The sequence below is a fragment of the Brassica napus genome, chromosome C3, assembly GCF_020379485.1.
Source record: "Brassica napus cultivar Da-Ae chromosome C3, Da-Ae, whole genome shotgun sequence".
Classification (NCBI taxonomy): Eukaryota; Viridiplantae; Streptophyta; class Magnoliopsida; order Brassicales; family Brassicaceae; genus Brassica; species Brassica napus.
Window position 1 is genome coordinate 62832802 of NC_063446.1, and position 13361 is coordinate 62846162.

At 38.4% G+C, this 13361-nt stretch overlaps 2 protein-coding genes across 2 annotated transcripts; one reads left to right on the forward strand and one right to left on the reverse strand.

Annotated features, from left to right (window-relative positions):
• Nucleotides 1-854: 854 nt before the first annotated feature.
• On the reverse strand, nt 855-3332 carry LOC125583805. The gene is made up of 2 exons (XM_048751312.1): nt 3052-3332; nt 855-2722 (listed from the first exon to the last, which is right to left on the reverse strand). Exon 2 carries the CDS (start codon nt 2588-2590, stop codon nt 1082-1084), a length of 1509 nt encoding a protein of 502 aa, XP_048607269.1. The 5' UTR covers nt 2591-2722; nt 3052-3332; the 3' UTR covers nt 855-1081.
• An 8929-nt stretch (nt 3333-12261) lies between these two features.
• LOC125583227 lies at nt 12262-12741 on the forward strand. Its single transcript, XM_048749863.1, has 2 exons — nt 12262-12387; nt 12457-12741. The coding sequence occupies exons 1-2, from the start codon at nt 12262-12264 to the stop codon at nt 12739-12741; spliced, it is 411 nt and encodes a 136-aa protein (XP_048605820.1).
• The last annotated feature ends 620 nt before the right edge of the window (nt 12742-13361 follow it).

Genomic DNA, 13361 nt, shown 5'->3' on the forward strand with positions numbered 1-13361 from the left:
GTTTTACCCAGGGCTTCCGCTTCCACATCTATCATTCGATTACTAGAGAATAATACCTTAACTTGATACTCATTATTATAGAAAAGCGCTAATCCTCCACTTCTCCCCACCGGGTCTATAGTAACGATATTATCAAACCCCAAATGAGCTTGCCATTTTTGGACAAACTCTGAATCTTGCTTTGTCTCTGATAAAAACAAAAAATCCGGTTTATGTTTATACCTTATCTCCTTTAAATAGCTTAGCGTCCACTTACTTCCCATTCCTCGACAATTCCAACTTAAAACCCGCATTTAAAAAACATTTTAAATTGCTCTTGAGAGCTGAGTCTATGGGTGTAATGATACCCGATTTCCACACTCCAATTGTTAACCGTTCGTTGTGGTCTGGACCATTCCATAATGATCGGGAAAGAGACCGCTAACATAATCCAAATTCTACCACGTAGCCTCCATAATGATATAACTCTGCTTCCATAAATAAAATAAAAACTATAACTTTTCGATCCACCAAAGACATGCAATATATATGCAAAGCCATCTACCCCCACGTGAAAAATTTTCCTTTCACCAAAAAAACCAAACCCGCTTTCTTCTTGGTTTGAAAAAGAACCATCAATTCGCTTGACATGTGCTTCATAATACGATCCTCTCCATCCAACTTGTACCTGATTCAAAATTTCCAATGCCAAAGAAACGCAATCTAAAATCCCTAACTTCAAGCGCCACCATTGACAAACTAACAACCTCACCAGCCATTTCCGATTATTTGATAGACTTATTAAACACCATTCACCCATAAAACTACTACTTAACTGCTTCCATTCCAACCCAACGAACTCTATTCTAATCCAATATCCATCAAAATAGCCAATACGATTACAAAGCCAATAACAAAAGACTGTTGTATTAAATCGTTGCTTCTCCCCCAAGGAAACCACAAATAAAACCAGTCTCTTACAACACTTCGAAACAGAGAAAACGCACTTGCTCATAGAGCTTATTAAAACCAGAAAACAAAGTAAAACATAAGACAAGCCCAGCCTGCTTGAGAAACCTTTAGAACATCTACTAACCATAAATCAAATCTTCTGTGTCCCAAGTTTCAGGTTTGAAGCACCCTTACTCTCCGCTTGCTTGATGGTATCTCCCGGACGCACTCCTGGCTTCGCTGCAGCTCGCTTGCGTGGGGACGCAAGCGCATTAAATGCTCTCAATTTACTACTACCCGCAGTACCGGTCGATGCCTTGAACAGCCTCTTACGTAGTCCTGGTTTCTTCTCCGCATTTCCAGCAACCGGGCCTTGCTCCTCTTCCACAGTCCCCCCATCTGTAACATGAGCATTGTTATCTTCTGCCTGTTCCTTGATCACTTCCTCAGTTTCTTCCTCTGCTGTCTCTTCTAAAAAATCCTCTGCATCCATATCAATCCCATTCTCAAGTAGATGAGCCTTAATCTCATCCATGTCCATCACATCCTCATCTTCTAAGTCAACTTGATCCTCCTGCATACCATGTACCTCTGCCAATCCACGGTCCACGTCAGTAGGATCCGAGATGACTGTTGTTCCCTCAGCCTGAGTATTGGCCAGTTCCACTTGAAACGCCTGAGAGGGTGGCATTATGCGAGCCTCCGCAACGGACCTAATCTCACCCTCCTCTCGAACTTCCTCACGAACCTCTTGTTGAAACGGTTGCTTAGTCTGTTCTGAAGAGTGTCGAAGATGCCCACTCTGAACACCAGACCTTGAGTCCTCTCGCCTGGCAGGTCTGTATCGAGAAGCCTCCCCATCTCCTCTATAAGTTCCACGGTTGTTGTTGGCTCTCTTATTTCCTCTCTCTGGCACCTTCATCCATTTTGAATCGGTTTCTTCCCCCATTTTGCCTTTACCTTTGCCATAATACTCACGGCCCTCTCTTTCTTTTTGCTGTTGATTCGCATTTCCATTAATGACTACACCTTTATAACTCCTTGCACGATCATCGTACTTCGCTCCATCATGCCAAACCCCATTACCTTCTCTTCCCTCACGTTTCTTTTCTGGACTCTTCTTAGTGTTCTTCACATCTAGGGGACAGACGTCGTCCTTGTGGCAAAGACTCCCGCACACTTGACAATATCCAAACAGCTTCTCATACCGCAGTGATACCGGAGCTTCCTCACCATCATAGAACTCCCCACCATTGAAATCTATCGTGGTTTCAAAGCACAATTCTTTAAACGCATCAACCACCACTTGCACTCGAGAGTGATCCAAATCTACGGTCACCGTTCTTCCTATGGCGTCTCCAATGCTCTCAAAAGTGGCTTCCGTTTTGAACTCCACCGGGACTCCAATGATTCGAACCCAAAAAGGTATTTCCGATGGATAGAGCAGGGACTTTTTTGGTTGCCACCGCGCCAAAGCCAACATCCAGTAATCAAAATGAAAAGGTTGATTCTTGAGAACCCCTTCCATATCTTCCACCGTTTCGAAATCAAACTGGAACTTCCCAAACCCCAAATCCGTACCAACAACCCTCTCTTCCAGTTTCCATATCTTCGGGAGATTCGAAATTAGAGCCGGCATCTCCTGCTTCTCCGGATTCATACATCTCCCGAGAAGGGTCTTGGAAAAGTTCTTGATGAGAGCCGAATTATCAAAGTGGGCCACTGATATCTTCAGACGTTTGCGAACTCCTTCTCCGTTCTTCACCTCCCCCCCATTTCCCAAAAGTTGACTCTGTGACATAGCGAAAAGAAGAAAAATAAAGCTGTGAACTTTATCAATTGCAAGAGAGAAAGTTGCAAGGTCTATGATCCAAGGAAAGAACCCTTTCGTCCATTTATACTGAACCAAAATCCCAATAATTTCCTTAATTTCCCTAATTCTGATTTGATTCGTGATAACAAAATCAAATGCCCATAATAATCCCATTAACCACAAACTTATTCGGTAATCCCGCTTGTCTTGTACAAATATCATCGAACTTTCCATATGAAACCCTTTGCAGAATTTCTCCATATCTCCACATCTCTGAAAAAACCAGCGAAAGGAAAGAAAGGATATACCTCTTCCTTGATTCAATTTCGTCTTAAAGATGATCGAAATAAAAATCAAGGACCCAAACTTCATACTTCCTTGTTTTCGCCAGATCCAAATCTCAATCATTGTTTCACCCTCGATCAAGCCAGCCGTTCTAAAATCAGAAGGAAAATCCAATCTTCCATCTGCAACATTCCGATCATGGAGAATCCCATCTCCAAATCGACTCTCTGAATCCCAATGATCCGATAATACCTCTCCAATCCCCGGATCCCAATCCCTTTGAAGCATCGAAACCCTAGATCACTGAATCGCCTTTTATCATCTAGTATAATATTATCTCTCTTTCTTACTTGTTATGAAATTGAATCAAAAGCTTGAGTTCTTTGGATGAATATGGAGGCAAAGTGAAAGATATGTTGTTTTTTTTTTTTTCTTACTTGTTATGAACTAAAAACAACATATCTTTCACTTTGCCTCCATATTCATCCAAAGAACTCAAGCTTTTGATTCAATTTTTTTTATGGTTGATAGAGCCATTCAAGCATACTATTCTTGGTGGGTTACTTTCGTTTGAGGTTCTGGGTGGTTGGAGAAGATTCTGTGTGCTAAAGAAGTCATCTCACTAGTTTAAGGTATCAAATTGAAATTTTTTCCAGATCTGTTCGCGTAGAAGACTTACCCGTAAGTAGTCTGACTGTAGAAGACTTACGGGTAAGTCTTCTGGTCAAACAGATGACTTACTTGTAAGTCGTTATCTTTGTTTGTTAAAAAAAAATCTAGAGAATACCCTAGACGACTTACCAGTAAGTCGTCTAGGATAAACGGGTTAGTTTTGCATTTGACTGAATTGTGTCAGATATTTAACTTTTCCTGGACGACTTATCAGTAAGTCATCTCCGGGAAAAAAAAATTTCAATATTTTATTGAAGCTAGACGACTTATCTGTAAGTCATATCAGGTTACTTTTGCAATTGGAAAATAAAACTTAAATATTTAACTTTTCCCAGACGACTTACGCGGAAGTCGTCAAGTAAGACGACTTACTTGAAAGTCGTCCAGATTTATTTCCTAGATTCTGGTCAAATCTTGCTTATCTCAGACGACTTTCTCGTAACTCGTCTAAAGTAAGCCGTCCAGGTAAAGTTAAATATTTAAGTTTCTTTTTCGAAATGCAAACTAACCTGAGAAGACTTACAAATAAGTCGTCTAACTTTAATAAAATATTAAAAATTTTATTTATCCAGAGACGACTTAGTGGCAAGTCGTCCAGAAAAAGTCAAATATCTAACACAATTCGGTCAAATGCAAAACTAACCCGCTTTATCCTAGACGACTTACTGGTAAGTCGTTTTTAACAAACAAAGCTGGACGACTTACTTGTAAGTCGTCCTATTTAAAATTCAATTGCAAAAATGATCTGTTTGGACGACTTACTGGTAAGTCTTCCAGACGACTTACTGGTAAGTCATCCAGACGACTTACTGGTATGTCGTCTGCGTCAATGTTTAGTAAACTTTCATTTTCTCTATGTTTACTAATGTGTTTTATTTTGAATTTTTGTAGATGATGCGCCAGTTACATGCAGTGTATGAAGAATGGTTGTTGAAAGATTGCCGTTGGAATTTTGTGGTTGATAATGTCAAAGGAGCGAGAATCATTTTTTTGGGGGAAGGTTCGAAACATGCTGAACTTCTTGCAATTGCTCAAGAAGATTATAACCTGGACATGAGCACATAATCTGTGGAGATAACCTACTCATTACCAGCAGAAATGATGTTGGCTCCAGACACCCCTCCTATTCATGTTACAAGTGATAGACAAGTTCGAAACTTGCTCGAGATAACCAAAACGCATGGAGTACGGCTTTGTGTATCAAGCCGTAGCAAGGTGGAAACGGTTTCAGAGTCAGGGAAGAAGATGATGAAGCTGATGAATGTTTTGAAGATGATAATGATGATTTGGTTGAAGATGAAAATCATGATAGGGAGGAGGATGATGGGGAGGAGGATGCTGATATCTCTATGGTTGCTGAAGCGGACGAGAATGGTGAGATTACAGTGTTTATGGAAAGGTTGAAGATGAGGATGAAGAAGATGATGATATGTGTTTTGAAAATTTCAAAAAGATTGAAGGAGGAAGATCGAATGGTAACGTGTATATATGTCAACCAGAGTTTTGTTAGCAAGGATGCACTGCTTTCAGAGTTGCGGTTGACAGCAGTGAGGTTTAGGTTCTCCTTCAGAATATACAATTCAACGAAAACTCTCCTTGTGACAACATGTCCGGTTAGTGGTTGTCAATGGAAGATCAGAGCGAGTGTGAAACATGAGACAAACACGTTTTGGGTAACAAAGTATGTGAAAAAACATACATGCTCAGTGGGAGACCGTCTCGCTCAGCAGAGACACTATACTTCGAAGTATGTTGGTAGGCTTTTCATTGATCGTGTTGGAATCATTGATGGGTTGAATCCGCAACATATCACTGATGCAATGAAGAACATGTTTGGCATGACGCTTGATTACACCACTTCATACATAGCACTTTTATATACACAAACATTGGTGAGAGGATCAGCAGAAGATGGTTATTCGCGTCTGCCATCATATCTCAAGCAAATCTCCTTAGCAAATCTCGATTCTATCACGGCTATAGAACTTGATTCTATCAGTAGATTTAAGTATTTATTTCTCTCTTTTGGAACTTCTATCAAAGGTTTTAAGTATTAGAGAATGGTCATTGTGGTGGATGGGACTCACCTAAGTGGGAACCCCGGAAGCAACACAGGGTTTATAGATGCTCAAAATGCAAGGAAACTGGCCATATGAAACCACAATGTAAGAAATGACGTGGACGACCTTCAAGTAAGTCGTCTAGATTGTCATCCAGTTAGTCGTACAGGGTTTTTTCTTCCAGAAGAATTTCAAGTTAGTCGTCCAGTGTTTAGTCTTCCAGAAGACCTTCAAGTAAGTCGTCCAGAAGACCTTAAAGTTAGTCGTCCAGGGGTTTTTCTTCCAGAAGACCTTCAAGTTAGCCGTCCAGTGTTTAGTCTTCCAGAAGACCTTCAATTAAGTCGTCCAGAAGGTCGTCCAGTTAGTCGTCCAGGGTTTATTCTTCCAGAAGACCTTCAAGTTAGTCGTCCAGTGTTTAGTCTTCCAGAAGACCTTCAGAAGACCTTCAAGTAAGTCGTCCAGAAGGTCGTCCAGTTAGTCGTCCAGTGTTTAGTCTATGTATTAAAAATTTGTGTTATGAACTTATATGTGTCAACTTCTTTGTCAAATTTGACTACAAACAAATTTAAGAAGGTCTTGCCCTTTATAATAATTCCACGCCCCACCAGGGAGTCTTCTTCCTAAACCGTTTTGATCGGGCTCCGAGTCCTTAAAATCCTTGAAGTTGAATCTCCATTGCTGAGCAAAGAGATGATCAAGGAAGCACTTTCTCTCGCTCCTGAAATGTTGTGGGTTAGCGTCGTACCTCTTCCTCAGCACATTAATCTTAGCATCAATATGCTGCATATAAAATAGGGTACAAGTCAGAAGATATCAGACGACTTACCAGACGACTTATTGGTAAGTCGTCTACAAAGAAGACTTATCAGTAAGTGATCTAAGTCATAGCAGAAGACTTACACAGTCCTCCAGCCACTCTAAGGAGGTCCGGAGGATTTGATACCACCAAGTTCTACTTATACGTGCTTTTTTATCGAGAGGTGTTCTATAATGACTGTAAACACAAAATGTTGAAAATCAATCAGTTTTTGTAGACTAAAGCAAGCTATTATGGGAAAAGAAAACACTTACGGACAAGTTTTCAACCAATCAGCGAGCTCCTTCAACTTCTTCTTGTCAATTGGTGCAAAAGGATTATAGCCTGGATAAAGCTTTTTGTTTGGAATGATCACTTTGGCCGTGCTATTTGATGTATAAGGAGATTGTTGTGAGGCAGCAAGTTTCCTTGTTCGATCACTCTTTGCACGGCAAAGTGCCAAAGCAGCATCCCTCTTTTCCAGATATCTAGCATCCTCCTTCTGTAAATCCGAAACAGTGGATTGATTTTTGTCCAATAAAACAAGGCTCGATCCTGGAGCTTTATCTTTCGAAGAACTAGCATCTGCGGGCACATCTGGACCTTTATCCTCCGGCAAGCTCTTCCTTCCCGCGTTCGTCCCATTAACACTTTCATTCTGCAATATACAAGATGAGTTTGTACAATAATAACCAAAGATCCATTTCAAACAATAATAACCAATGACTTTGTCCAAAGTCCATCAGCACCTTAAACGCGACTCTCCACCATGGATAATTCTCTAACCGTTCTAGCTCCATCACTAGCCTTGCCAGACTAACCCGTGTAGGGGTTGAATACTTTCTCCCTTCAATGTATCCAGTGAAGATGGCAAGGTACGCGAGCCGCTTGCGATCATCCCGAGACCACCCTTCGCATCTCTCAAATGCTGCTATTATCTCCTGAGTAGATGGCCCAGCTTCGACATGAACTCCCAACATCTCCCAGAAAGAAGTCAACTCCTTTGTAACAACACAGTGAGTTCTCTCAAGGTCCTCGATGTACTCGCAGTTTAGACCAATGAGGTTTTCAAACTCTAACAGTGAAAACCTCACAGGTTCTGGACCAACGAGACTCCACAGCTCATACTTCTACTTTATGTCCAGCTGGAAACCGAGCATGTAGTGAACCATCCTTGAAGCCCAATCAAATCCCAGCTCTTGGAACTTGATGAAGACTCCATACTTAGACTCCTTGAGCTCTTCATATTCGTCATCATGAAGAGCTTTCTTTAAAGCAGTATGCAACGTCCAACAAGTATGATACGAAATGCTATGCACTGCGGGGGGCTCTTCCCCTAATGTATGTATCCTACGAGGGAGTTCTGGTATATCTATTTTTTTTTGCCTGCAAAACAATCAAAGACAACCATCTCAAAACAATCAAAGACTTATAATTAAGTCAACCATCTCAAAACAATCAAAGACTTTATAATTAAGTCGTCTGGCAAGTTTTCCAGCTGAAAGACTTATAATTAAGTCGTCTGGAAAGCTTCCAGCTGGAAGACTTTCTAGGCGACTTAATTATAAGTCTTCCAAGACTTACAGTAAAACATTTTAAAGCCGACCTGAAAATTCGGAGAAGATATAGTCGCCTTCGACATAGCAGTTATATATCTGCAAAAATAGACGTGAAAAAAGAACGAGTGTATAAATTGATAGAGACAACGTTATATGTTCATCTTTTCCTCAATCAATCACTCGACAGTAAGAGATATAACTTACCGGCGGCGGAGTTCAACGAGACGCCTCTGAGAGAATGCGCGCTAGGGTTTCCTCTCAGATCTTAAATAGAGGAAGCGGCTGTGAGAACGGTGCTGAGAACGACGGTGATAACGGTGGAGAGATAACCGGCGGTGAGAACGATGGATTAGAGAGAATCGACGGAAATCGCCTTCAAAATCGCCTTTGAGAGAAACGGCGTTAAGGTTTTCTGAATTTCGCGAAACAGTGAATAAAAAAAAAACACCTTATATATGTCCGGTAAATAATCCGGTTAGGTTTAAAAGTAGATTGAAAAATTGAAGGTTCGGTCCGGTTTGGACGACTTACTAGTAAGTCGTCTGTTGAATACAATACATCAGACGACTTACTAGTAAGTCATCCCAGACCCTAAATTTAACCCCTAAACTAAATTGACTAAATTAACTAACTAACCACGTTATACAGCCGTAGTTATACTAAGTAGTGTTTACTATACACAGAAATAAATACACTTAGGTAAATTTTAAAGTTTTCAAAAAAATATTTGTGCATTCCAAAATCTAACCCTAAGAATACATACAATACTACAACTTATGTTGGCAAAACCTAAACCAAAGAATATCATGACTCACTACTTTCACTCATCTATGTTGAAAACAATTAATTTTTGTTATATCTTAATTTTTTTTTTTTTTTTTGTAACACTGTTATATCTTAATTTATATCTCTTAAAATATATGTTAATTACATGATTTCAATTTTTCACTTATCAAAATATTTTTTACAAAATTTTTAAATTATTTCTACGTAGAACTAGTCCAGACGACTTACGGGGGTTAGAAACGTAAAAAAAATTCGGTTTTTTGGTTTGTTCACAAGGGGTTGGTTGTAATTTCAATAGACTTTTAGGTTACTTTTGCATTTGATTCAAGTTTGGGTTTACTTTTGCATTTGAAATCAAGTTGTGAGTCATATTTGGCAATTAACCAAATAATATTAATTGATTTAATATTAATTAAAAAGGTAAAAAAAACAAGTAAAAACAAGGAAAAAAGAAATACGGTTAAAGAGTTTAGGGTAAATCTAATAACCCTTTTTTTATCTCGTCTTCTCCGTCGTTTCTCTTCACTCCTTCCATGGCGATTTAGGGTTAAGAGTTCTTCATCATGGTTCCGTGAATCCTTTCCTCTCTAACCTCGTTCTCTAACCTCGTTTTCGTCAATTTCCTCTTCCTTCTCAAACACTACATCCAACGAAATCGAAGTCTTCTTCCTCAACGAGTTTTGTCCGACGGTTCTTTGCAAAATCGAAGTGTTCTTCCGTCAATTTCATCAAAATCTCACGTTTCTTCACACTAAATATGTGATTTCTTTTATTTATTCTCTTAATAGATCCCTTCTCGAAACCTTAGATTCGATTAAGACCGATTTGTCATCTTTCTTAAACTAAGTTAGTTCCCTCAGTTTTATGGGTTGATTAATCATCTTAAAACCGATTTGCCATGCATGTTACTGTTTTTGATTTGTAAAGAGTATTGATTTAGGTTTTTGGAAAGGGGAAATTTTTGTGTCTCGGAATATTATACTAGTTGTCGTTCGATTATAATGTTACACAATTAGATTCGTTGATGTCTGTATGTAATGGTTGTTGTTCTGTGAAAAGTTAGATATAGGTGGAACATGTGTTTTAAAGTACGTAGATTGTAGAAGTGAAAGTATATTTTGGTTCTTATCTTTTGCCGGATCTTTTTCTTGCTTACGGGAGAAGAGAGCTTCCGTCTCATGGCCGAACTGATAAAGTCTGGGGTGTTGATATTGATCGTCTCTACTTTCCTCTGTTTGTAAATGGTAAGAATCCTTACTTCTTATACACATCTCCACAGTTATGTATCTCTATTTACAAAGTTAGTAATGTCACACGTAGGTAATCATTGGATTTCTGTCTGTGTCAACATCGTTGAAAAGAAAGTGGAAGCTTTTGATTGCCAATGGGGAAGGAATAGGCAATACGTAGAGAAGTTTGCTGCTATGATTCCTAGGATAGTGAAGGCCGTTGCGCCACCTGAAAGCAAGAAGCAACTACTCCTCTCACCATATTCTATCGTAGATGTACCTATGAAGTCCAGATTGAACAAGACTTGTGCCGATTGTGGGGTATACGCACTGAAACACTTGGAATGTCTGCTGCTTGGTCTCAGCCTCACTTTAGTAGATGATGAGATCATGCAGGGTTGCCGCCAGAAGATTGCTCTGGATATATGGGAGGCTGCACAAGATCCCATGTTAATTCAGCTTATGGCAGAACATGTGCCTTCAGAGTATGGGACTTTTGATGTCTTTGACATCGAAGAAGACTGATTATGTGTGTTTGTCTTTGTTTTACTAGGATTTGTGTGACAAAAACTCTTGATTGGTTTTCTAGGAATTATGTGACAAAACACTTGGTTATTTTTTTTTAATCAATTTGTGGTTTTCTTTTGCATGAAAGAGTTGCTTTAATCAAATTGAGAAATAACGAACCCTCACTAAACCTTAAACCAACCCTACCTAAACCCTAAACGAAACCTCACTAAAACCTAAATGAACCCTAACTAAACCCTAAACGAAACCTCACTAAATCCTAAACGAAACCTCACTAAACCATAAACGAACCCTGACGAAAGCCATCATAAAAGATCCTTATACTCTAAACTCTTATCATTGGTGATGACAATGTATTGAGATTCACCAATTAGTACAGTTTTATTCTTTTTTTGCTCTATGTATTTACAGTAATTTAGAAGATTAGGGGTGATAAGCACCAACGTTTAGTAGTAGGTTTGCGTGGCTTATTTGTAGGGCTGTTCAATATGGCAAAACCAAACCGTACCGAACCGAACCAAACCGAAATAGATAATATGGTTTAGATTTGGTATATACCATACAAACCGAATGGATATGATTTTTAGAAAACCGTAGGATTTGGATATGGTTCGGTATATAACCGATAAAACCGAATAAACCGAATAAAACTGATAAAAAAATAGAAACATGTAAATATGTATATATTTTATAACAACGTATAAAAATCATAAGTTAATTTTTTTGCTAATAACTATTACCATATTTTTTACAGTAATAAAATAGTCTTGATTTGTAAAACACTTGAACTATAATTATATAACAATTCATCGCAAACATGCTTCTTATTTTCTTAGTCTTGTTTTGATCTTTTTGCTTTAATTTAGCATTGACTGAATTGAAATAAAGATTATAAATTTGATGATAACAATTAGTGGAAATTCTTCACAATTTTTTTTATCTATAAACGAATAGAGTTTCGTGTTTAATAGAAGAAACATGACTTTGATGAACGCTAAATATGAAAGAATATAATAACTTATTTTTTGTGCTTCATGCTTCTGTTTTATTTTTTGTTTTTTATTTTTATTATCAAAATTTTGAGCTTTGATTTTAATTATAGATTTGATTATTTTATTAGATGATAGAAACATTTTTTATTTTTGTTCTTTTATTTAAACTTATAATATTTTTTAATAAATGAATGTGTTGACAACAAGACTCTAAAATTCATATAATATGATCCCAAAATAAAGAATTATGTTTTTTGGTATAAAACCGAATAAACCGAAAACCGACGGTATATAAACCGAACCGAACCGAAGTAAATATGGATTTAGAATGGTAGTTATATTTTACTAATTGAAATACCGAAAAACCAAAAAAACTGAACCGAAACCGAACCGATATCCGGATTGAACATCCCTACTTATTTGGCACATTTTATCGATCTACTTTATGTAGAATACATGTAATCTAATTATTGAAGCAACGTCGTTTTTGTTTATGTTTTGACCTACTCTCCTTTGTTCCTCATTCTTTCACGACGGAGAGAAACCCAGGGGAGAAAACTTGGCGATCAAATCAATCATTTCTTCGGTCAATTCTTCGTCCGGATCAAGAGATGGAATCACCAAACAACGCAGAATTCCCACAAGATGTAATTGCTGTGAGGCAGCGGCTCTTTTCACTTCAAACAGTTAAAAATCCGGGAAGATTATTTCATTCTTGTCTGATGGGATCTGAGAAGGTTAGTCGTGTAATCATATAACCTTTCCTTTGTTTCACTCTAACCGTTTGTTTGATGATAATGATGAAGGACAAAACCAACATGTTCAAATGGACTGATCGGTCAGTTGTTGAGGAAATTGAAGACTTCCAGGAACTGGTTAACGTGCTACTCATTGACAATTCCCAGTTTCAGAATTCATTGACAGCTTGTGAGACCATGCTGAAACGCCAGGAGAGTAGAATTGAAGAAATGGAAGATGTGATTGGACGTTGTGAAGAGAAGACCATCGAATGCATTAGGGAATTAAGGTTCATAATAGCTGTGTTTGTGTTTTGTTTGGTGATGGTCTTCATGTACCTTACCTATGCATGATGACCATTGTGTAACTCAATCTGTTGTTTTTGGTTTCTCAAATAAGTGTAAGAATATGTTTCTTGTTCTTTCTTGGTGATTGCTTTCAGTGTTTTTTTCTTGCGTTTGATGTTGTTTTTAGTATGGAGTTTGTGGTCCTCTTGGTACCTACCATCTTCTACTGTTTTCACGTTCACTTTTGCTTCAGTTTTATGTTATGAAAAAGTTACAAAGCGTTTAAAAAAAATCCAAAAAGTTTTGAAAAAACCAAACTGTCGAATACCAAGTTCGATTTGTCTCAAGAATACCAATAGAGTAATAAGCAAATAAAGACAACATAGAACACACAGAACATACTAAATAGGTAAATCACATGTTCCTCTCTTGTGTCCTTCGGTACCACAGCGGCTGCACTTGTGCTTTTTGTTCTTTTTTGATCCTTGAGAAGATCTGATCTTGTCGTCTACTATTTCATACCTTCTCTTTACTGGTCTATCGGAACTCTTTCTTGCCTCTGGTGGTAGGACCTTCGCAAGCTTAACCTCAGCTGGGACATTCCAATCAACTTCTGGAACTGCTATTGGATTAATGGATTCGGCATAGGCATTTCTCCACGTTGCAGTGGTGTAGACGCCATCAGT

Bases quoted from the DNA above. Each gene is read 5' to 3' on its own strand.
- LOC125583227 (XM_048749863.1), top strand. From the start codon at position 12,262: ATGGAATCACCAAACAACGCAGAATTCCCACAAGATGTAATTGCTGTG. The intron at 12,388-12,456 runs GTTAGTCGTGTA...ATAATGATGAAG, and splicing joins GTCTGATGGGATCTGAGAAG to GACAAAACCAACATGTTCAA.
- LOC125583805 (XM_048751312.1), bottom strand. From the start codon at position 2,590: ATGAATCCGGAGAAGCAGGAGATGCCGGCTCTAATTTCGAATCTCCCG.